This window comes from Pangasianodon hypophthalmus, chromosome 3 (genome assembly GCF_027358585.1).
Source record: "Pangasianodon hypophthalmus isolate fPanHyp1 chromosome 3, fPanHyp1.pri, whole genome shotgun sequence".
Lineage (NCBI taxonomy): Eukaryota > Metazoa > Chordata > Actinopteri > Siluriformes > Pangasiidae > Pangasianodon > Pangasianodon hypophthalmus.
This window is the reverse complement of record NC_069712.1, coordinates 7,605,085-7,630,905: the sequence shown is the minus strand read 5'-3', so window position 1 is coordinate 7,630,905 and position 25,821 is coordinate 7,605,085. Positions and strand designations below refer to the sequence as shown.

At 38.8% G+C, this 25,821-nt stretch overlaps 1 protein-coding gene across 1 annotated transcript; it reads right to left on the bottom strand.

The window, feature by feature from the left end:
• Nucleotides 1-1,606: 1,606 nt before the first annotated feature.
• Nucleotides 1,607-25,371, bottom strand: LOC113541438 (calcium uniporter protein, mitochondrial). The gene is made up of 8 exons (XM_026938402.3): nt 24,952-25,371; nt 6,159-6,213; nt 5,885-6,055; nt 4,928-5,032; nt 3,916-4,076; nt 3,201-3,404; nt 1,948-2,064; nt 1,607-1,841 (listed from the first exon to the last, which is right to left on the bottom strand). Exons 1-8 carry the CDS (start codon nt 25,048-25,050, stop codon nt 1,749-1,751), a joined length of 1,005 nt encoding a protein of 334 aa, XP_026794203.3. The 5' UTR covers nt 25,051-25,371; the 3' UTR covers nt 1,607-1,748.
• Between the last annotated feature and the right edge of the window lie 450 nt (nt 25,372-25,821).

Here is a 25,821-nt window from a genome sequence, read left to right as displayed (position 1 = left end):
TGGCTTATCAGGTGTGTTTTACATAATTCCCCCATAAACAGTTGCTTATCTGTCTAAGATCAGTGCAAGTGATTCACCTGTAAGCTACGAGTAAAAACATGTTCTCTTACTTTATAATAAACTAATAAATATGTTTTCATTAAAAAAGTACATTAATTCATTCAAATACGTTTATCCAAATAAAAGTACATAGAAATGTCTGCTCAGGTAATAAATGATTTACTTATCCTCTCTAGAGACAGTCATTTACTGATTCTCAACAACGTGTCAATGGATGCTTTTCTCTTAGCAATGTGATATGCTTAATCTATAATGTATAAATATGTTATTAAATGTTTATAGCTTATCTACAAATCAACAGCAGTGAACTGGATGATGCAAAGAAAGTGAAAGGAGAAGTTAACAGTAACCTGTAAAACCTGCTGCTGAATGACTGGTTCCTGAGAATCATCAAACAGGGTGCTGGCAGTCTATACATGTTTTTTGGACTTTTGTTTTTGTCTATTGCAAGCTCAAAAACCAAAGTGTAACCAAAGTGAATTGTCACGTGATCGACATTTTGGTTACCGACATGAAAAGCAGACATCAGCCCCATTTGGGACACGCAGAACTAATGTGTTATTACAAAATAGTTTTGTACAGACTATTTAAAATGTGGAAGTTGGGGAAGTAACTTAGATGGGGAAATAACAGCAGTTAAGGTCGGCTAGTTACTGGAAGGTCATGCTTCAAATGGATTTTTTTCTCTCTAGACAAATAAGTTGCTTTTTACAAAAGTGTGCATCATTAATATCTGTAAAATGTAACCTTACCTTTATCACCTATTGGGAAGCAGACTGGGGCAGTTAGTGAAATATCTTCAGTTGTGTTTTTCAGAGTGTTTCATACACCTTGTATGAAAAAAGAGAGCCCTCTGCTGTGCAAAAACTGCAGATAACGGAGTGAAGTGAAGCGACTTGTGGCCAAGTATGGTGACCCATACTTGGAATTTGTGCTCTGCATTTAACCCATCCAAGTGAACACACACAGTAGTGAACACACACACACCGTGAACACACACCCGGAGCAGTGGGCAGCCTTTTTTCTTCAGGTTCACCTTCGGGTTGCAAGTCCGACTCTCCATCCATTAGGCCACGACTGCTCCCAATTACAATTACACGTAATTAACAATTTCGTGGTGGAAGCATCTCTTTAAATAAATCATATTATATTCTACATATTTCGACTTTAGATGAAGTACTGTTTAATAATCATGTTATTACTGGTGAATATTATAATGATCAAAGTTGCTCCAATGCACATCTTGTGGAATCCATGCCATCCAAGACTTGAGGCTGTTTTGTATGGTGTTTCTAAAAAGCGGATGGTGAGTGTGTATTTATGAAATATTTTGTCTAGATTCATGACACATAATCCCAATTAAGTCAATTTTAGTTGCATGTAGTAACAGTACAAAATATGGACCGTTTCAAGGGGGATGAATACTTATGCAAGAGACTGTACTTACAACAAGGCACAGTTCAGCACAGTCATTGGTAACTGCATGTAAATAATATTGGACACAATTATAAAGTAAAGGACAAAAGTATGCTTGAAGGACGCAAACTCCAGTATAAGTGCTTTATTTCAATAGCTGGTTGTTCCAAATAATGCATATAATATTCCAAATATGATGTTTTCTAAAAGTAGGCCATGAAATAATATCTGTAAACAGTATTATAAATAACATCATTATAAGGGTATAATGTTTAGGGAACTGCAGCATGACTGTTGGGCTTGATTTGTTCCACAGGCAGTTGGAGTTGATTTGGGTTCCTCAAACGTCTCAAGTCGTCCTCTACCTGTATGATAAAACAGCATGAAAGAAAGACAATGAAAAAGTAGTGATTAGAAAAGTGATGAAAATTAAGACAGCTAATTTGAGATCTTTCATGAAAATCAATCTACCGAAGCCAGCTCGTCTTTGAGCGTGTTATATTTCTCCACGTTGAACTTCTGTTTTCTGACGCCTTTGTAGAAGTAATGCAGGAACTGCCTGTCTTTTGCATCTGGGTAAACGTAGTCCTGTGGGAGAGAATCCCATATCATACATTTTAAACATCATTAAAACTGCTAAGATTTAGGCTTTAATAGGTATTACTGTTATTTGAAAACATTCCCACACAAACAGCTTCTATTATCATTCACGTGACCATTTGATCATATAAATCCACATACATAAGGCACCTAGCTTCAGTTTATCCCTGACTCTAACCCTCTGTGTCCGTCTTCTCTATCTAGGCCAGAAAGATCACAGCTCTGTATAGTTTAATATCAGACAAACATTTATCCCTTGAACAACTGCGTACAGAAGATCAGGTTTCCATTTACTGTCTGTGACACTATATTTGACTTCCTCAATTATTTGACTTCCTTAATTCAACATAAATGACTGTGACATTAATGAGCTTAGGTGAAGTTAGCTAACGTTAGTCATTGGTGTTTAATGATTGACATGAGCGCCCCATAGTGATTCTTATTGTTTGACACAAAATTAATGTGTCTAATATGAGTCTAGTTATGATTATAAGATTTTATTTCTTTACAAACATTTTTAATACCAATCAATATAAACATTAGCATTTTAGCCTTTATCATGCAACCTTACTACTTAACACTGCATAAAAAGCACCATATTGTGTTGAGGTAAGTCAAATATACTCTAATGCCCACTTTATTAAGAATGAATAAGTTCATTCATAAACATCAGAATGGGGGGAAAATGTGATATCAGTGACTTTGGTGGTCAGGGGAGAATGGCCGGACTGTTTCAAGCTGACAGGAAGGATATGGTAACTCAAATAACCACTCTCTACAACCATGGTGTGCAGAAAAGCATCTCACAACACTCAAAACCACGTCAAACCTGGACAGCTGAAGATTGGAAAAAGACCAGGTGAAAACTATTGTGCAGTTTTATGTTTGATGTGAACATTAATTGAAGCATTTGATGTGCATCTGCATGATTTTATGCATACCGTTGCTGCCACATGATTGTCTGATTGGCTAATTGCATGAATGACCAGGGCTACAGTTCCTATTAAAGTGATGGGTGAGTGTATATTGTACTAAATTGGGTTCAAGTTCTTCTCCTAGGTCACAATCCTCTCATTTCCTCATGGCCCTGAAACAGAAAGTTTTGATGGTTGGCATGTCTTTACCTGCTTGGTGAGAACGTAGTAGGCGTAGACCCCCATGCTGGTGGAGTAGGTGATGAAATAGGTGACAGGCTCCATGATGTCCCAGGAGTAAACCCACCACGTGAGCCAGCCCAGAGCTCCACCCTGCACCGACAGCAGAGCCAAGCCCACCCAGAGAGCACGTGAAGCCTTGTGCTCAGCTCTCACGTCAAGATGAACCTTCATCTAAACACACAAATATAATTTATTACAAGTGTACAAACAAATAATGTGCTGCATAATTGATACAAAACAGGCATTTTAGCTATGATCATTACTGTGTGCCCTATACATCTTAACTGCACAAAATATATGATGGCATTGTGATTATATATGATTTATGACTAAACCAGCTGGGGCAAAACTAATAAGCGTGCAGAAGCGAGTTTTGGTCACATTGATGCCACAGCCATCATAACCAGCGAAAGCAGAACTGACTGTACTTTCATGGGGTGGGAAAAAATACGCAGGGTTTTTAGTAGATAGTAGAAGTTTTCCCAGTGTAACACAGATAAAGCTTTAAGCTAAATAAAGGGAATATGGCTTTGGTATAAGTGAGACAGCATATACAAAAGGTATTAACACTTTATTTAAAGGTCATTTATAATTTATTTATAATTTATGTCATTTTGGAGATCTGTATAATGGATGTGAATTGTGAATGTAGTTATTAATAAGTATGTAATAAGAATATAACCTGCTCCAGAGGAAGGAGTTCTTGTTTCAGAATGTCCAGTTTCTCCCGTAGCTGCCTTTCCTTCACTAGGTGATGCTCAGGCAGGTTCAGCGCTGTGTGTAACATGTGCACCATGTCCTTTATGTCTGCCACACTCTTCACAGCCTCACTTGGCACTGTTTCTACACACACACACACACACACACACACACACACACACACACACACACGTAAACAAAGCAGAATTAAACCTTCATACCCGGTTTAAGGTGCATAGCGGATAAGGGTAGTCCATAACAGGTAATGAATTAAAATTTAAAATTGATAAATTATCTATCCTTCTATCTAGTTTTTTCTCCAAATTTCACCTTTGCTAATTCCCATACATGTATCAGGCTCTGATTGAGAGTGATTGAGAGTCGAGTAGTTTTGGTCACTAAATGCAGCCAAGAACCGTTTACCATTTGACCAACTATAGGCCTCTTTTATTGAACTTCAACATCCATATCTCCTCTTGAAATGACTAACAAACTACATTACCCAACATCCTCAGCTACCTCAGTGGTTCACAAGACCTCTACATACCTATCCCTATTCATAATTACTGGAAATCTGATCATGTTGCACTCTCCTACACCTGGACTCACTCTCATTCTTTGCGAAGTCTTGCTCCAAGTTCCATTGTGATGTTATTGCACCTCATTGTGCATTTCTCTCATTTCTTTAGTTTTTACACCCACTTCATTAATTCCATGGCCTGGTGTTTGCCCGTTTGCTGATCATCTGACCTTCTGCCTCTTTATACTTTACAATTACTGCTGCACCTTCTGGTTTGTAGGCTTTGATTACTTTTAATAAAACCCAAATCGGCACTCACCATCTCCTGTCTGTGCCAATTTACTCATTAATTGTGTTCATGTTTGCTTACACACTGTAAACTGATGCATGGCAGTACAGAAAGCCAATCAGATTGCAACCTTCAAGATGCTGAAGCTTGTGGCCAGAAAAGATATCAGGCGCTTATGATGTATACCTGTTGATGCTGCTTGGACATTGTAGACGACTCCATTGATACACAGCTGGAAGCCCTTGTTGAGTAGAGTGTCCAGAGATGTAGCGGAGGCAATCCTCACACCATCTGTGTACAAAGAACATACAAGTTCATTGATATACTGTTCATATGACCAACAAACCAACACTCACCTTCCAATACACTTAGAGGAGAATGATGAGTTGTGCTTAGCTTTGGATGGTATACACTCACTAGTTATACCACTAGTTAATTACAAACCTATTTTCTTAATTATTTTTACCTTTTTATCTGACAGTAGTTCTAGCTGTAATTCAAATCACAGGTTTAAATGAATATACTCGATCTAATACATTTCTGTTTCTATAGTAACAGTAGAAAGTAGACCTGCATATTTTTTTCTTATTAACTTCAAAAGAGAGAGTAAAAAGAGGCTGATGAGTGAACAACTCTTTATAGCTGCTATAACATAAGTGATAACTGGAGCTAACTTGTTTTATGGACGTTCCACAACTTTAAATGTAACTACAAATGAATAAAAGGTACAATGTGTTGTTCATTATTAAAAGAAAAATTGTAATCGTTGGCAAAGTGATGTAATATGAGTGAAAAGCACTTCAGAACTTGCAGTTAGAGGAAAAATAATGCACTTCAGAGAGCTAACAGTAACTCCATTTCATGTTCCCTGTCTTTAGTTATTTTCTAATTACAGCACCCCCTGGTTTTTTATTTCTTACATATTTTTTTCATATCATATAATCTCTACTTAAATTTTATTAGTATCTCTTTCATTGTCTTTTTAATTTTCTGTATGATGATTTCAGGGGACAAAATATCAAACTATATTTGAAAAGAATTATGCATTCAACAATAATTTTACATAGCAAATGTTGGCATATTTTACTTGTACAATGCTTATCCTTAAAGCTGCTGTGCTTATGTCTCTGAGGGTGTGTGTACCTGTGGTGAGTACAGAAGCTGTTAAGACTCCTGGATCCTCTCTCTGGATGTCATGAATAAAGTCATTGACGGTTGAGAGCATGGGTTTCAGGTAGAATAGACATTTCTCCTGTCTGGAAGGCAGAGGCAGAGCCAGTACTGGGCGACCATGTTTGTACTGCACTGAAAGATCTACAGCATGGAGAAGACATCAGAAGTTGTCATTTATGTTTACCTGTATATGTACTGAAAGAAGTTTATAATGATTATGCAAGTTGTCATGTAGAAAGAGTACCACTAGATGGTGCTACAGTGCTACAGCAGGCGACTGGAAGACTCCACTGGCTGAGCTGAAAAGACAAAAAAACAGCACAAATTTATATCATGTAAAAGACGGAGAGAGATAGACAGACAGAGAGATGTACAGAGACCAACAAATCATACTTATACAGATCCATATTTTGCTGTTGCCACACCCCAGCATCAACTGTCTTTGTGTCCTTGTCAGACAGACAGTGCAGATAGGCAGACAATATACAGACAGATGGTATAGACAGACAGACAGACTGTGATTAGAGATAGACACCGTAGACAGACAGATAGTGTAGACTATAGACTGACAGATAGTATGGACTATAGATAGTGTAGACTATAGATAGATAGTGTAGACTACAGACAGATAGTGTAGACTATAGATAGATAGTGTAGACTACAGACAGATACTGTAGACTATAGATAGATAGTGTAGACTACAGACAGATACTGTAGACTACAGACAGATCCTTTAGATTACAGACAGATACTGTAGATTACACACAGACACTGTAGACTATAGATAGTGTAGACTACAGACAGATACTGTAGACTATAGATAGATACTGTAGATTACAGACAGATACTGTAGACTATAAACAGATAGTGTAGACTATAGATAGATAGTGTAGACTATAGATAGATAGTGTAGACTATAAAGAGTGTAGACTATAGATAGATAGTGTAGACTACAGACAGATACTGTAGATTACAGACAGATACTGTAGACTATAGATAGTGTAGACTACAGACAGATACTGTAGACTATAGATAGATACTGTAGATTACAGACAGATACTGTAGATTACAGACAGATACTGTAGATTACAGACAGATACTGTAGACTATAGATAGTGTAGACTACAGACAGATACTGTAGATTACAGACAGATACTGTAGACTATAGATAGTGTAGACTACAGACAGATACTGTAGACTATAGATAGATACTGTAGATTACAGACAGATACTGTAGATTACAGACAGATACTGTAGACTATAAACAGATAGTGTAGACTATAGATAGATAGTGTAGACTATAGATAGATAGTGTAGACTATAAATAGTGTAGACTATAGATAGATAGTGTAGACTACAGACAGATAGTATAGACTCTAGACAGACAGATAGTGTAAACTATAGACAAGTAGTGTAGACAATAGATGGAGAAATAGTGTAGACTATAGACAGACAGTGTAGACTATAGACAGACAGACCGACAGTGTAGACAGAGAGACAGTGTAGACAGACAGTGTAGATACAGATAGTGTAGACACACAGACAGGCAGTGTGTACATAAGATAATATAAGACAGTGTTGACAGACAGAATGACACTATAGATAGATAGATTTGCATCTAAGGAGTTTTTCCAATGTTTACTAACATTTCACTCTTTGGTATTGTCTTTGGTAATGTCTCTTTAGCTGTTATTCCCATCTCTGAATAATTGTTTTTCTGTTTTAGATCTAGGATCTGGCTGTTTTTCTGATTCACTCATAACTTCAGAGTGAACTGTGAGAGTCTAAGCTTGTCTGAAGGTTACATGTTTTAAATGACGCGGTAAACGTTAACAGTTTTAAGTTAACAGGCACCGTAATGAGTTGCATTCAGATAACCACAGGGATAAAAAATACTGCACTCGAGATGAGCAAATTGTTAGACAGACATGCAGATTACACAGCAGACAACATTACTCTAACTCTATCTGCAGAATTTTCCACCGTCATGATGGAATTGTGCAAACATTCGTTGCCTACTTTAGCAGGGTGTGGAGGATAAGTAAAACAGGATTTCGCTTGAGGAGATCTACAAAGAACTGAATAAAGCTACTTGTATGGAATTTCCAGTGCTTATGTCCTGAGGGACAGAAATGTATTAGGGTTTTTTTTTTTTTTTTAGCAGTTCCCCTATGAATGCACGTTTCCCCATGGACGTTTACAGATTTGCGATTGATTAGGGCTTGGTATACAGCTATTCTTTTATGCGCTCAGTGCTGTTTGTGTGCCTTTTTCATTTACATATCATTTCTAATTTACATATCACAAAAAGGTGTTTTTTTTTTTTTTTCCAACGAAACACTGGTGTCATGTAAGGTGAGTGGAGACAGATGCAAGTGCAGTAAAAGCGTATTTATTGACAGGCAGGCAGTCAAATCCAAACATGAATCAAAACTCATAAACAGTAATCAGGCAAAGGTCAGGTGATCGGTTATGGCAGGGATAATCCAAAACACACGAACTAGGGAACAGAACAAGGTCAACAAACAATAAGTCAAAGAACACTGAACAAGGCTCGGTATGAACAAGTGGCAAAACACTGAACATTACTTCACCAACAGCAAAGACACACAGGGAGTTTAAATACATAAACTGACTAAAGGGTAAACAGAAACAGGTGAGGCTAATCATGACACATTCAGGAGACAACCAATGACAATACAGGGGAGGAGACAGGATGTGAATCAAAACAAAAACACACGTGGCGATGTTAATAAAGAAATAACCCAAAATCGTGTCAGGGGAAATACCTGACAACTGGTTTCAACATTCCCAGTACCCTTACAATTAGTATTTTCTGACATCTGCCCTGGAGAAAATACGAGCACTGAGGCTCTTCCTGTAACGTCTAATAAGGTTGGAGACACTTGTTGAGGGATCTTGGTTCATTCCTCCATGCACAACCTTTTAAAGTGCTTTATATTCTTATGTCTGTCCCTCGTTAATTCACACCACCGTTGATATCTGGAGACTGAGATGGTCTTTGCAAAACATTGATTCTGTGTTTCCTTGTCTGTCCTTCTCTTTTTTGGGTTTGTGTGGCTCATCATCTTGTTGAAAGTTCTATCCATGGCCAAGTCTGAACCTCCTGGAAGAGGCAATCAGGTTTTAGGCTAAAATATCCTGCTACTTAGCAAAATTCTTTATGCCATCAAATGTCACCAGATCCTCTGAACCACCAGCCACAAAACAGCCCCAAAGCATCAGTGAACCACCTCCATATGTTACAGTGGTGCATCAGATGCTTATCACAGTGTCTTCTGTGTTAAAAATTCTTTGTTTTTGTTTTTTTCTCACGGTAATGGGTGACATGATAATAGGATTTCACATGTGTACAACTTCATATTGTTACCTCAGGGAAACAGAACACAGAGTTTTCATTGACAGAGTGAATGAAAAATAATAAAGGCTTTTCAAGAATGGCCATTTGTTAATATTTATTTAAAATATTCCTTAGAGGTGTCAAGAATTTTGCCACATATATACTATTATTTTAAAAAGTAGTTCTAATGAGAATGCTTTTTTGGTTTCAGTGAATTTAAATAGCTTATCCTATTGTTTGAATGAAACTTTTTGAATTATTGTGTGCAAAGTTATTTTATAAAATCTTTTTTTTTTAATCTTTTTATGCAGGGGGCCAGTAATTCTAGAAATAATACAGGATGCTGTTACGTCTACTGTTAAAAGCTGGTCTCAGATATTTATTACAGATGGAACTGTTCACTTTAAAGTACAATTTATGTACAAATGTCCAGTGTTATGAGTATTAAACCAACACTGTGAACCACAATCATATTTACTGATGTAAATCATAAATATGAAACATCACACTTAATCGTTTTAATATATTTAGATTCCAGCCTGCTCCTTCTATGAATACAATTCCAGTCATGGAGCTCCATCTTAAGATATTAGATTTTCTCTATATCATACTCAATGTCTCTCTGAATGTTTAGCAATGGGATAAAATTCTGCTCAGATCAAGGACTCCCATAAGGTGGAAATTGCATATTAACACACACAACTTGACGCTTATGACCTAGCAGATACACGCCCCTCCAGATGGTTGATTGCCACATCAATATTTAATTAACGACCTCATCCATATCCAGTGAGCTGACACCAATGATGTAGTGAATGCACAGAGTTTACGACAGTGTCTCAGGGACATCTCAATATATAGAGGAGCATATATCCATGAAAGAGGTTTTAGCTGAAGGAATTCTATGCATATAAATGATGTGGGCATAGATCACAGCATAGCATAACATGCGCTAGGTCTAAACCAAATTGAGATGAGACCCATTTCCCCTTATTTTCCACCCACTATTTTGAGAACAAATCTGTAAAATACAAGGTGATAGAATGCGTGCTATTCATATTAAGTGTTGGATTAGACTGATTAACGAGAACATTTTGCAACTGCCTCACAGCTCCAAGCTCTCAGATTTGATCCTGAGCTCGGGATACTCTCTTTGCGGAGTTTCGCATGCTCTCAGTGTCGGTCTGGGTTTCCTCCGGGTTCTCCAGTTTCCTCCTACCTCCTATTGGCTACTCTAGCTCGCCCCTAGGTATGAATGAGCGTGTGAATGTGTGTGTGCGCAGAGTGCCATGCAATGGACTGACGTTCCATCCAGAGGGTATTCCAGCTTCACACCCAGTATTCTTGGGATATACATCAGATCCACTGCCACCCTAACTAGGACAAATAGTTACTGAAAATGAATGTTGACTTGGGTCTCTGAAAAACAACACATATAGCTAACAACTCTAGCTTTAACCTCAATTCTTTGTCCATTTTATCCTTGAACTGCGTAAAATTTTCAAATATCAGCATCACAGAACTTCTCGATTCCTAAAAAACAGAGATTCTCTATCTAGCCCTTAGAAACCTTTAGCTTGCATGTTCCAGCTCCAAATACACACTGCAAGGTACTGAAGAGGTTTCAGAGATTTCACCATTGCTAACAAGAAAATACTAGCAAACGGAAGAAAATCAACAGAATTTACCACACAAACCCTAGAGCAGTTTGGTGGATGAGATGGCTATTTTTTTCCTGCATGTGCACGAAGCAGCAGCAATAAAACAGTCAGGCAAAAGTTAAGGGTGACCGTTACTTTATAAGTAGCTGAATTTTGTACAGTCCTGTCTTCTTGTTTTCTGTCAGCTTACAAAACAAAGGCTTGTGAATTCACAGGTCAAAGTTCACCTAGATAAAGATGTTGCAAAGTGAAAGTAACCGCTAGAAACGAATGCTTATCTTTCGCACCTAGTGTATTTTCACTTCAGTGAATTTCCTTTTCTGCCGAATGAATCTTACTTGTATTTGGTCTGACGGTTGCTGTATCTGAAAAAGCAGAAAAGCTTAGTCTCTCATATCGCTAATGCAAGGGGTCAAAAATGCTACAGCTAAAACATAGTTGTTAGACCTTTTCAGGCCTTGGCTCACTTGGTTCAGGTGGATCAAGATAATTTTCAAACACCTAGGATAAATCAGTTAAAGGTACTGGACTTGTATTATAATCTTGAAGATGTTTCACCACTCATCTGGGATACTTAGTGGTTAGCACATTTGCCTGGCACCACCAGGGTTGGGATTTGATTCCTGTTTCCACCCTGTGTGTGTGTGTGTGTGTGTGTGTGTGTGTGTGTGTGTGTGTGTGTGTGTGTGGAGTTTGCATGTTCTTCCCGTGCTTCAGGGGTTTCCTCCAAGTATTTTGGTTTCCTCCCACAGTCCAAAGACATGCTGATTGGCATCTCTAAATTGTCCGTAGTGTATGAATGGGTATGTGGGTGTGTGTGCGATTGTGCCTTGAGTCCCCTGGGATATAAGCTCCAGGGTCCCTGCAACCCTGTGTAGGATAAGCAGTACAAAAAATGGATGGATGGATGGAAGAACATTAGACCTGATCAAAAAATATGAAAAAGAAATATCTTTAAGATTATACCTCAAGTCCAGGCACCGTCACTCACTACTACTAGCTAGACTGTAGGACCATAACGATTCAACGTACTGTATCATTTTGTTTGATACAAGCATCTTGATTCGATACGTCAGCAACATATTAAATAATAGACTGCATAATAACGTAGGCTACTCATCATAAATTTCAGCTTATAGGTATAATAAACAATTAATCAAGCCCACACTCCCTGCTCTGAAGTGTAGCTTCTCTTTATCTTCAATCAAAAGAGGCAAAAAACATGCTTCTTCCAAGAACTTTGCTTTCACAACATAACCGGTTGAGTTACGCCACTGTTGACTAGCGAGTGGTAGACCAAAACATTACAGTGAGCTGAATACGCTAAATATTGGGCGAATACCGCAAACGTATTGATCTCCACGATTCAGTCTGACCAAACGTCATATCGAAGTCGTATCTATCAAATTAGAATTTTCTATATAATTACACCCCTACTAGTGTGAATGAGAAATTTGCTGCACAGTAGTGCACAGCTCAAAGTCGCGACAGTTATATTCCACGACACAGCAATTACAGAGTCCTGTCACTGAAGACTGTGTGTTTACATCACTGTGGGTTTGAGAGGAACCTAACAAAGCAAGCAATTTTGACTTCAAGGGACTAAACTTGTACTGTTCAGAAACCCGTAATGCCTTGAAATAAGCTGACAAATGTTGTTCCGGGCCGCAGGATCGCTGAAGCCATCTACTCGTTTAAAAACGTGCTTAGTGCTTTAGCTTTTTTATTAGTGAAATCTGCTGTGCTGTTTTACACTCAGAGCTAATGAGGCTGGTGTGACAGTTCTCCTTTAAGTCAATAAATGAGTTAAAAAAAAAGGCAGAAATTAATGCAAGGAACCAAATTTCACTTTGAATCCCCAGGGGGAAAACAAACAACCAAATGGCAATAAACCATTTGCAGTCACAGTGTGTAATTTTTGATGACTTAAATATTTGTCATGTGGGCTTGATTCATATGAACAGGAACTGAAATGTTTTGAGTAGATGGCTGGGTACTGCAGGTTCTCTTTTTCTTGCTTATGTGTTAAATGTCTGGCACTAAAACAAAGCCAAAAGCCACAAAAGCCACACTAGGGGTGTGTCTGTATCTGTGTTTGTCTTCCATTGTTTCATTACTTTCATTATGGTCTGTCAATTCTGGCTCTGACCATTTTTTAGCCTCAGCTATGTCACTTAGGAGATTTAATCCTGCACGTATTAGTTTGGTTTGCTATATTTTCTAATGAATTTAGTTGGATTGCTTTACAAAATATATAAACAAACTTAAACCCATGATTTTAACCCCCACTCCCCTGACTAGGCAGATGCTAAATGCACTGTACAGCAAATCATGTTTACATTCATGAATGTAGTCTTTCTTTGTCTCACAAGCTTCATATCTGAGCGCTTGACCACATGGGGAAAAAAATAGTGCGCCTCCTATTTGTATTTGTATTTGTATCTGTTGAGAACACAGTCTGTTCATTTCAAGTGTTCATTTTTACCAATAAATCTAAAACAAGTACAAAAGCGTTGTAGGAAAAACAGAGAGGCACAATTGAACACAAAAGTTGGAGTAAGTGCTTAATACTCTGGAGTGAATGATACACGCTAGTCACAGAGCAGTTACCCAAACTACAACTGATAGTCTCCAAGTTCATCTACTAGGTAACCTCAAAAGCAACCACATGGCAAAAGGGTACATGGCTACATAGAGAGGGAATACACACACAGAGAGGGAATACACACACAGAGAGGGAATACACACACAGAGAGGAAGAGACGGCAGGATCAGGATTGTGATATTACATTTGATACATAATCCCATTAGTGTCACTAAAAATAGAGATACTGAAATATTAATAAATCCCTATTCAGAGATATAGAAGTTTGCTTGTAGCTGCCCAGCGCCAACACTATACTATAGGAGTGGGAGGGGCTTCTGTTCAGTTACACGCTTATAACCAAGTGAGAGCTGGGACATTTCTAACCTCAGAGTAGGAAAAATCCATTTGAACGTCTTTCCAGCTCACGATTCACACGTGAAAAAGACTCAAGAGCTCAGACTTTATCATTTCATCACGTCCATAGAAGAACAAGAAATAGTAGCATGTTTTAAGCTGTTTAATAAAGGTTCATTATGTTTACCATCACTGGTAATCCTCACAGAGCAGACATGTCCCTATGTCGTATATAATTGTGAGCAGTGGCATGATATTATCAACAGCGCAGACTTGTTGCTCAGTAACCACGCTCATATCCTGTAGGCCACTGCCCAAGCGACCGGATTCATTGTGTCACACCAGTGTTACAGTCCAACAGAAACTAGACCGCCACTGAGAGAAAATGTCCACATGTTCCTGAAATATATGACACACCACATTGACCACGTGTTCTGTTGGTTCAGTTACATCCCTAAACACGCATTCACTCAGCAAAGCAAAAGCATTGTACAAAAACATGACCCTGTAACCCTTTAACTCATCCGCACCTATTCATTTGGCAGACATTTTTATCTAAATGACTTATAAGCAGTAAATTACATTATAGAGCTTGCATATAGAGTTATAGAGTGATAATTAATTATAGAAAGATAATTAATAATTAGAGAGTGATATTAGCACCACTAGATCAGGTTTCTAACAATAAACCCACACAACAATCAATACAAATGTTCTGGATTTAGAAACTGCTAATTTGTAAAACTTGTTTCTGTGCATGTCAGACTACAAGAAATGAAAATATTAGTAGTAGCAGTAGTAATCATTATTATAATTTTCCCCCCTTATTTTCTCCCTATTTTAGTCATGGCCAATTCCCACCCATCAGACAGCTCTCCCCTATCAAACAACAGCTACCAACCAGGGAGGGCGAAGGCTATCACATGCTTCCTCCGAGCCTAACCGCATCGAACTGCTCCAACTGCCGCTCAGGCAACATCGGGGGCTGCGACACACTCGGCGGAAAGCGCTATCAACCCACTTCCGCATGCATGAGCAGATTATTATTATTATTATTATTATTATTATTAGTAGTAGTAGTAGTAGTAGTATTGTTGTTGTTGTTGTTTTTCCAATCTTAAACAGATGAAATTGGAAGTTCTGACAGAAAAAAAAGTGTGTTGGCAGTAAAATAACACCATATTTTCATCTCTGTGTCAGAATTGTCCAAAAAATAATTATCTTATACAACAGACGCAGTTGTGTGCAGATGGATTTAGAAAGAAAAGCATACACACACCACATCCTGGATGGTAGGGTTGCGAGCCAAAGTCTGTAATTGACATTCATACATGGCTGCCAGAACACAAAAAGCACAGCAGGAGTGGCACTATAGTCTATACAGCCTTTGTTAAGAAAGAAATTCAATGGTTTTCAGGATTGTTTCACCTATTCCGTCTAACACACCAGATTGCGCTTGATAATTAGCTGACAAGACGGTGTGATGGAAGAAAAGCTTCAAGTTTAAAGGCTCTTTAAACTCTATAGAGTTTGAGTCTTCTCTAGTCTGAGATCTGTAGTGTTGAAGAAGTGTGGTCATGATTGAGATAGTAAAGGTGACTAACATACTAATGTGAGCTCTTATTAGCTCCAAGGGCATTCCAGTAGCCATAAAAGAGTCTTGAATTATGGGTCAGTGTGGACCATCAGTCAGACCATGGCCATCAAGCTCCAGTTCTTTCCATCAATTCGGTGCTTTCACAGAGCTTCGAGTACAAAATGCCAAAGTAAAAGATGACAAAGCTGCTTCAAAGCCAATTTCAGCTTTTCTGCAAGACGTGTTAAAGGAGTTGATGGGTATACCTTACAGGGATAAAGTTATTATAGCTTGTGTCACTGCTGAATTATGGGTCAGTCTGGACATACCAGTTCACCATTTTCCCTTCACCCGGCAGCTCTTTAAATCTAATCCTGAAGGTTAATAACTTTTTTTTTCTCTCTCTGTTATTTGACTGAAGTCAGCTTATTATTTAGCCCTTAGAGAACTTCTAATCTCTTCAATAATAGAATTTCAGAACAAGAACGATCTGCTTGACATTTTTACCCTTCCAGACCTCGGTCATACTGCCACTGCCTTAAATTACACACTGCAGTGTTTAATTACACTAAGTGTCTATAGAGCCGTGTGAGCTGTGTAAGTGAGAGGTAAATAAATAGGCTTCGTAAAACCCATTTCACAGCACTTCATCCTCCCCCAGACCTCTACACAGCAAATGATACGAGTAGCCAAATTGCTACATAGCTTTCAGACTGCTTTCCTCTCTCTAAAATGCTGCGCATACAGTAAAGGTATTTGTTATATACATGTTAGATAAGGAGAAACGCATAAAGAGCAACAGAAAATAGGCTACTTGCACTATTCCCGTACAGGGCTACGACATATTTCTGTTTTCAAATAGAGAGAATCTCGTGCAGTACAGCGAAACAGCAACTTTTTTTTCAGTCTTACAATAAAGTCATAGTATTGAGCTAAAGTGTTCGCTTGGGTGTTCGTTTCTATTAATAGGTATTTTCTCACATGTATAATGACGAAGAGAAGCTTTGCAAGTGTTCTTACATATATGTCATTGACGTTCGTTTTTTGGGGAACTCCTGCAGACACCAGGTGTGAAATAGCGCAGTTGATAAGCTGGAAGCAAAAGCGACATTTTGGTTATAATGCAGAAATGTTTGTGCAAGTAGCCCATTGAGGCCTGGTTTTCAAAGCTGTCCAATTGTGTTTTGGATTCTAGACTAAATAAAATCTATGCAACAATCAATTTAACAGGAAGGTCTAAAATCTAGTGTAAATGTGTCCCAAGTACACTTGATTACGCAACCGAAGGTGGCTGCAGTGAAGGCCTGGCAAAGCATCTCCAGGGAGGAAACTCAGAATTTGAGTTTGAGAACATGGGCTCCAGACTTCAGGCAGCCATTGACTGCAAAGGATTTTCATCCAAGTATTAAAATTGTGGTTATATTTACAATTAGGTCACTTTGTCCAAATACCTTTGAGCCCCTGAAAATGGAGGTACTTTGCTTAAAATGGCTGTAATTCCTAAATGGTGAATGCCATATTTTTGTGGAACCTCTTAAAATAAATCTGAAAGTCTACACTTCAATCACATCTTGATTGTTTTATTTCAAACCCATTGTTGTGGTGTATAAAGGCAAAATCACAAAAACTCTGTCAGTGTCCAAATACTTCCAGACCTGACTGTAGATAGATAGATAGATAGATAGACAGATAGATATTCACAAGAATTGTAGGTCACACTTCCATATAGGGACCATATGAGGATTATCATGAATTAGTTTGAGAAACACAGGCTTAAGGCACCTCCTGTGATGATACATATGATGAAATTCAAGAATTAAATCTGTAAAGTAATTTAAAGTTGGGTGAAAACTGCACATATTACTACAGAAAATAAAATACACAGGCAGACCTGAATAGACTGCCACATCCACACCTCGGCCTCTAATGAGCACGACTAGGAGCTGTTCTCTGCTGCTTTTCCCAAAGCAGCGTATCCTCCTATTACAGAATGAATTCTCTCCAACCACCCACTGTAGCTGTCAGGTGCAGACGGACCATAATGACCAGTTTTCTTGTCCATAATAACAGAGGCCAGCCGCTGACAGAGGAATCTGCAAACTACACATGCATTAGGAGAGAATTTTGCCAAAAAAATTCCTGCTGCAAGTCTACAGTGTCTCGTGTTCATCAGACATGAGCGAGAAGGCTACGTACTGCTTGTCAAAAGTGAAATTTGAAATTTTTTTCCAGCACTTTCAAGATAGACAATCAGATGTTTTCCAGTATACAGTGGGATCCAAATGTCTGAGAGCGCTAGTGAAAATGCTTCTGTTTGGCATTCTTTTTCAGTTTAACACACAGGATTTCATTACAAATAATATTATCAGCAGTAACTTGAGTGGAAAAAAAGAATCTTAAAAATATTCCGAATTTGAATTTCAGAATTTCTTAGTATTTGGTATTTCTACTTTTCATCTGAACACGTGCTTCAGTGGAAGAGATAAGACTCAGACAAAATATGACCTTTTGTACAAAGGAGTTAACGTGGTCAGTATCACAAACTCACACCTTGCATATTGAAGTGGGAAGTAGCAGTTCAGTGGTTAAGATGTTGACCTTCTGATCTGAAGGTTGAGAGTTCAAATCCCAGCACCACCAAGCTGCCACTGCTGGGCCCTTGAGCAAGGCCCTTAACCCTCAGCTGCTCAGTTATTTAAATGAGATAATTGTAAGTTGCTCTGGATAAGGGCATCTGCCAAATGTTGAATAGGCAGGATATTTTACATTTCCTTGGTTTTGTTTTAGAATTTTCAGTATTCTAAAACTTGCTGTTTATTTCTAGTTTTAAATTAAAAAAAAAAAAAATCCCAGATTTTCAGTGTGGTCTCAGAATTTTGGACTCCACTTTAAGTCAGTTCGTGTGTGGAATTGCGTAAACATGTGTGTGTGTTTATCTTTATGTCTCAAGGGTGCAACAGTCTCTTATTACTGAAAAATATGTTTCAATTCTTACTAGTACAAATAATGTGGAAAATTATTTAATGTAGAAATGATTTTAAAAAATAAGTTTAAGTCATTGTCTCAGAACCATTGTTTTACAAAGCTGAAAAAACCCAGTTTGGAAAACTGCCTTCTGGTCTGGAATGTTTGTATTTGGATTGGCCTCTTGTCAGTCATTTTATAGACACGCCCCCAATGTCCCTTCACAACCTCATAAATTCTTATGAGATGATGTTTATAGAGTTATAACTTGGCTTTCATACAGTTCAATGTCCAATTGCGCTTGAACATGATGTCATGACAGTCCTTGTTAATGGTAAATCTAGTTAGCATGCTAACGCTAGTTGAAGCACCATAAGTTTTGGGGGCGGAGCTTTGTAAACATTGGTGGAAATAAGGGTTGCCTTATTATGTAAAAAAAAACATTAAAAATGTTATTCAACTCCACGCATTTAACCGTTAGAGACCCATTCTCCACAAATCTTACCTAATGGAACTTCAAGTGTGAGGAAATTTGGGAGAGTGCTAGTATTTTATGGGTTACAGGGTTTGACAAATTAACTAACCTGACCACTCAGGACAAGCAGATTTTAGGTTTAGGTTTAACTTTTAGTTTTAGATTAGTAGTTGCACAGTGGACTAGTAGGTTTAACAACCAGAAAGAAAAAAATCATGCTCTCTATTGACTGTCACAAAACAAACATTTTCGTTTGGTGTCTATGTTTAAACATAATGCGCTTCACGGTGGTGCGATGCATGTTGATGCTCTAACTACAGCTGCGCTAACTGCAAGTCTGCCACAATACCACATGAGCCAAGGTCTGAGCTGGTTGATGGCTGTACAATTTATACTACCTACTGAAAAAAAAAACTTGCATAGATCCCTGGAGGACTGATGGTTAGGCCACAGTGCTCTCACTGCTGCAGCCTGGGTTCGATTCCTGGCCAGGGAACAAACCCCAGGGGTTGTGTGCAACAGTGCGTTCTCAGTGCCAGCCTTAAGCCAGGATAAAAATTGGGGAGGGTTGTGTCAGGAAGGGCGTTCGGCATAAAAACTGTGCCAAATCATAAACGCTGATGAATGATCCGCTGTGGTGACCCCTAATGGGAGCAGCCCATTAAACAGGAACAACAACTGGAAAAAACTAGCATGCATAACAAGAATCAATTATCTTGTAGTTAAACATATTAAGAGAAAATAAATGTGATGGAAGAAGTGGACATAACAGCACAAAGCTGAAACATCTGCAATGGCTTTTATCCTTTTTTCTCAGAAACACAATGTGCTACATTAAAAACTTTGTTAGACAAGGATAATGATATGGCTACACAGCTGTCTCCTCTACAGCCTGGGAATTACTATACACTCATACATCATTTCTCTTAGTCTGTATTAACTCCCTAACGCCAAACGCTATTACAGTATGTTAGCTGACGTTTTAGCCTAGGCAGTCCTGGGCAACCAAAATATGGGCAACACACTGGAGCTTCCAGCTGCGTAATGGGCTAACTAATGAATTTATCATTTGTCCACCAATGAATTGAGTTAACTTTCTGCTGTCAATTTCATTATTTAACATCATTTTTGTCAAACACATAAACAATGCACTACTAACTACTACTAAGGAGGGAGTTGAATAACAGGTTCTTGCATGCATCAAAATCCTGCCAGTTAATAATCTACTGCTACACTGGAAATGTGTACTCTGCATTATTTTATTTGTGTTCTAATGCCTTTGTAGGTTAATTGACATTCATTTTAAAAGTGATGATTTCCTTATTGGAAAATGTCCAGAATGATTTCTGCCTGTTAGGCATTTGTGTGATAACATACACCTGTACTTTTTTACCTTCTTCCACTGCAAGAAAAGTTCAGATTTTTCTCTACACTTTTTCTCAGGCAGTAAAGATGATTTCAGATACATTGTTCCCATATTTCTACGTAGGTACCAGAGGTAAAATACCAAGAGGGAAATCTCATATGTGTCATTTGCGTGAGATATGAGATAATTAAACTTGCAATACCCCAGAAGGAGTAGTAATTGTCCTCATGAGCAAACTCGTGTCCTCATAAGCAAACCAAGAACAAGTCATTTGCACTCGAAAAAAAAGCCTCCGGGATGAAATACTAGGCTGTTTTATGTCCAGGTCCCATTATGCCTAATCTCTACTCTTCTTAAACAATGCATTGCGGCACTGCTTTCTGTATAGGGTGTGAATTCACAGAGAGAAAAGTGCATTGGAATCCAATCGAAATGCCTCCATAAATTATTACTTCATCAACATTAACTGCACACTCTGTTTAATTTACACATGGTAAAATGAATCAATCTGCTCAGACAGTTCACGGCTGATAAACAGCTCCATCTGGCTGATTAGAGTCTACTAATGTCCTGCATGTCCCCAAACTCAACTCTGATACATCACTGCCACATCAAGCACACACTGTTACAGCCTTATAGCATGCAGCATCGACAGAAGAATCTTTTCCGAACCACTGATTGATGTGTGCACACATATTTGCAAAATGGTAGGCAGTATGTTCATATTTTTGCTGATTTGATTATTTTCCTTTGATATTAACACTCAGTGGCTAAGACCAGCACCTTCTGGATATATGGTGTGCATCATGAAGGAATCCCTCCAGTCGTTCCTGTGTAAGATTTTTAGCCATGCACGCCTGCAAGAGACGTGCATTTTTTCACTCTTGCTGCAAGCACTCGCAGCACAAAGGTCAGCAACAAAGTGTGGTTTTATAGGTCAATAAGGCAATAAAGCATTTCGTCTCCCCCGCTAACTATAATAACCCTTTCCCTGCCATCATCAAACCTGAAACAGGAAGGAACAGTGACGATAATCGGCATGTAGCACAGAGAGTGGATAGCTTCTACACCTCACCACGTTTCACTGAAAGCGTGCCCCAGACCATCCTCACCAACCCATTCAGTGAGTCCTGGTGCCTTGTGAGTGTGGGCGGAGTCATCCAGGAAAAGACCACTCCCATCAGGATGGAATTGTTTCATCATCAGTCAGAAGAACTTTGTGTTGATTTGCAGTGAGGCTTTGCTCTAAAGAGACAAGTGGAACCATGCCATGCCAGCAAAATAAATAAATGCCCCCCAAAGCATAATAAAGCCATCATTTTTTCTTTCATTTGCCACATATTGTGTGTTTTAGTCAGGTCTTGTAATAATCCTCCCCCCCCTGCACCCATGTGTCGTCTGCAAACTTCATTTTAAAGGCACTTAGCTTACTTATAAACTTCAATGTGAGTACAACACGATGCACACAAGCTGAAATATGCATGAACTGCATAAAACAACCTGCTGTTTTGTGTGTGTGTGTGTGTGTGTGTGTGTGTAGAACTCACTTCCAACAGGTTTGCCTTGGCTATAAACAAATCTAGTCCTTGTTACTTTTTTGTATGCCAGAAAGGAGCTTAAAATAGATTTCAAACAGAAAGGAAGCTATTGAATAAAAACTATTTTGGACATTTGACCTTGTGTGACCTTCATTCCAAAATTCCAAAATCGAATCAGTTCTTCTACTGTCTACAATGATAAGTCCATATAAATCCTACAAACATTCAACCACTCGTCCTAACCAGAATCTCAGACAGACACACGGAGGGATGGACGGCTGGACAACCTGAAAATGTAATGCCTCCACCACTTAGTGGAGGAAGCAGAAAAATTGATAATCTGAGGCTTTCTCTGAGACAAGAATAATAACTTGGATCTGTAGTAGTATCACAAACTGTAATACTGTAAAATGTAATATAAACTCTAAGCAGCTAAACAGGCAGGAAGCAAACTATGGCAGGGAATCTGGTATATTGGTGGCCACTCCTACTGTAATAGGTCAGAGGGATGAAATATAAACCCACAGTCTCTGTAGAGTTTTTCCACCAGCACAATGTGGTGAGAAAGTTGGGTGCGACTGCAGTTCCTACGGGCTAAACGTGTCTTAACCCGTATCTGTGATGAGCTTATTGTCTTTCTGTGAACACTGGACCATGATACCGAGCGAATGCTTACAGAGGTTGGTGTTAACAGGCAACGTGACAGATTACAGACACAAAGGGACCATTCATGACAAACAAAACAAATAACCAAATCCAAAAATATAACAGTATATACTACAGTGCTGTTGAATTCTTGAATCTGATTGGTCAGAAAGTGTTGATTAATTTTCTATAACAGCAGCTTTGACAGTAGTTCTGGCTGTAAAGCAAATAACAGATTTATACTGATGCAATGGTTCATATAATGTTATTGTTTCTATAGTAACAGATCATTTACAGGGATGTGTATAGCAGAAGCTTCACATAAACAGATTAAAAATAGGTGTTACAACATAAGTGATAACAGGAACTAAGAGGTTTTGTGCAAAAATACCTCAGCCACATCAGGTCAGAAAGACTACAACAACTCCATCTCTCTTACTGCACCATGTATTTTTAAGGTTATTATGTTGTGTTGATTTTAATCTTAGCAAACACAGGACTTGATATTTATCGAAGATATTTTCAGTAGTGTTACAATTTAAAAAAATCTGTGAATTTATCTGTGAATAACTGAATAATGAGTTTTGTGTCTAATGTCTATAACAAGTATGACTTGTGGCCAACTACATCAACGGTGATGTCGATGCTGAAAGGAAGTCCAGACCTTCATATTACAAATTTGTATGTCTGAAATAACCTACTTCAAATAAAAAGAAAGCTATTGGAGAATAACTATTTCAGTGTTTGACCTTGACCCTGTTTGGATCAATGCCAAGATCTAATCAGTTCATCTGCTGGTTAGAATAATAATTCCATATAAATGCTACAAACATTCAACCCCTCATTCTCGAGATATCACGTTAACGAGAATTTCGGTTGCACAGTTTTTGGATGGATGACAAAAATCACATATAGCCAAAAACTGGCCTTAAGTTTCTGAACATGAATGTTTAAGTAACATCTCTGTATGACATACAGGAAGGAAGCTATTGAAGAAAAACTATTGCAGAAATTTGACCTTGCTGTGGCCTTGACCCTGTTATGACCGATTCCAAAATCTAATTAGCTCACTGCTGGTTACAGTGATAATTCCACATAAATCCTCCAAACATTCAAATATTCAGTTTTGAAATATCGAGCAAACGAGTCTCAGACGCATGACTTGACAAATGGAAAACCACTTAAATACATAAAAATAAATTATTTCCAGCATTAAATCTTTTTTTTTTTTTTTTTTAAATGTATTTAGGTTGTTTGTCCATTTGTCTGGCACCAGCAACCATTTCACAGTCAGAATCTTTTATAGAATTTTTATGCAGAGGTTGCTGGTGCCAGACGCCAGTATTTCAGAAACTGCTGATCTCCTGGGATTTTTACGCACAACAGCGTGGTGTGAAGAATGGGGTGAAAAACAAATAATATCCAATCAGCGGCAGTTCTGATGACGGAAACGTCTTGTTGATAAGAGAAGCCTGAGAAGAATGGCCAGAGTTCACAGGAAGTCAAAAGGAAGTCAACAGTAAGTCAAATAACCACTCTTTACAACCATGGTGAGCAGAAAAGCATCTCAGAATGCACAACATGTTGATCCTTCAGGGGGATGGGCTACAACAGCAGAAGACCATATCGAAGATCACTCCTGTCAGCCAAGAACAGTGGCTACAGTAGACACAGACTCACGGAAACTGGGAATGATTACTGGAAAAACACCCACCACAATATCAGCAGTTTGATTTGGGTGACTCGTTCCCACACTCTTACACAGACTGAGGGAAGAGGCATGTTTATGCACATGGTGAAAAGGATAAGCAGTGTGATAACCATGCGATTTGTACTGTATTATCTGAATTCCTGATGTTTATGACTGATTATCATCTTTAATGGAGTGTTTCAGGGGTCAAGAGAAAGGTCTGTGTTAGCATTGAGTAACAGTCCAGCCATGTTTAAGATGTTTTAACAGTCTTCCTCTTCTTTCAGTCAACAAACCTCTTTATATCTGAGCAAGGCACTTTGCTCACAAGCATGCCCAGTTATCTATTTAGTCAGAATTAGTAATTTATTCACTTTTCTTTAAGAATAAAGAACATTTCTGGAGCACTTTGTACTACTGTGTCTTTCTTCAGACTTGAACAAGTTTACCACAGGAGACAGGAAACGTCGAAGAAGACAAAAGTGTGGCACTTGTTTGTTTTAATTCCACAAAAAAAAACTCTAGACAATGGTTCAGATACCAAATGAACAAAACTTATATTTATAACAAGGTTAACTTTATTTACTAAACCATAAAAGCTGTCATGAGGCGTAACAAACAGCCCATTGAGCTACAAAACTATGTACAGTAATGCTAACGACATTACGCGATGTCTAACTACAAACAGCAGCCTACTCCCTACATAGGCGCACTACTTGTAGAAGATAATAATGCATTCCACACAGTAGTTAGTGCACTGTGGTTCGGTTAGACCGCTATTTAGGATTAAGCCACAGAGAAGTTGTGCTGGGTGTCTTACCGTTTGCAGCGGATTAGCGCTTGTTTTAAACGCAGAACAGCTCTGTGGAAGACTGCGGTAAAACCCACACAGTCTGAAGACTGTTCTGAAAGCAGCCATGGCTGAGAAAACAAACCAAAACTTCAGGATATCGCCTTCATGTAGATCCGTTAAGGAGTGGCTGGTGGAAGGCAGAGTGCAGTCAGTGTGTCCATGGGGTTCCCACTGTCCTGTTCATTAGTGCTTTTCCCCTCACTCGGTTTTAAACCCGTTTCTTTTCTTTCCGCTCCCCCGGCGCTCCTCCTACCGGAGAACAGGACAGAGGAGTGAGAGAGGGAGGAGAAGTGAACGGAGAGGAGAGTGTGTGTGTGTGAGAGGGAGAGTGAGAGAGAGAAAGAGAGAGAGAGAAGTGAACGGAGAGGCGTGTGTGTTTGTGTGTGTGTGTGTGAGAGAGAGAGAGAGAGAGAGAGGGAGGAGGTGTGAATGGAGAGGTGTGTGTGTGTGTGTGTGAGAGAGAGAGAGAGAGGGAGGAAATGTGAACGGAGAGGAGTGTGTGTGTGTGTGTGTGTGTGTGTGAGGGAGGAGGTGTGAACGGAGAGGAGTGTGTGTGAGAGAGAGAGAGAGAGAGAGAGAGAGAGAAAGAGAGAGGGAGGAGGTGTGAACGGAGAGGAGTGTGTGTGTGTGTGTGAGAGAGAGAGAGGGAAAGAGAGAGAAAGAGAGAGGGAGGAGGTGTGAACAGAGAGGCGTGTGTGTTTGTGTGTGTGAGAGAGAGAGAGAGAGAGAGGGAGAGAGAGAGAGGGAGGGAGGAGGTGTGAACGGAGAGGAGTGTGTGTGTGTGTGTGAGTGAGGGAGGAGGTGTGAACGGAGAGGAGTGTGTGTGTGTGAGAGAGA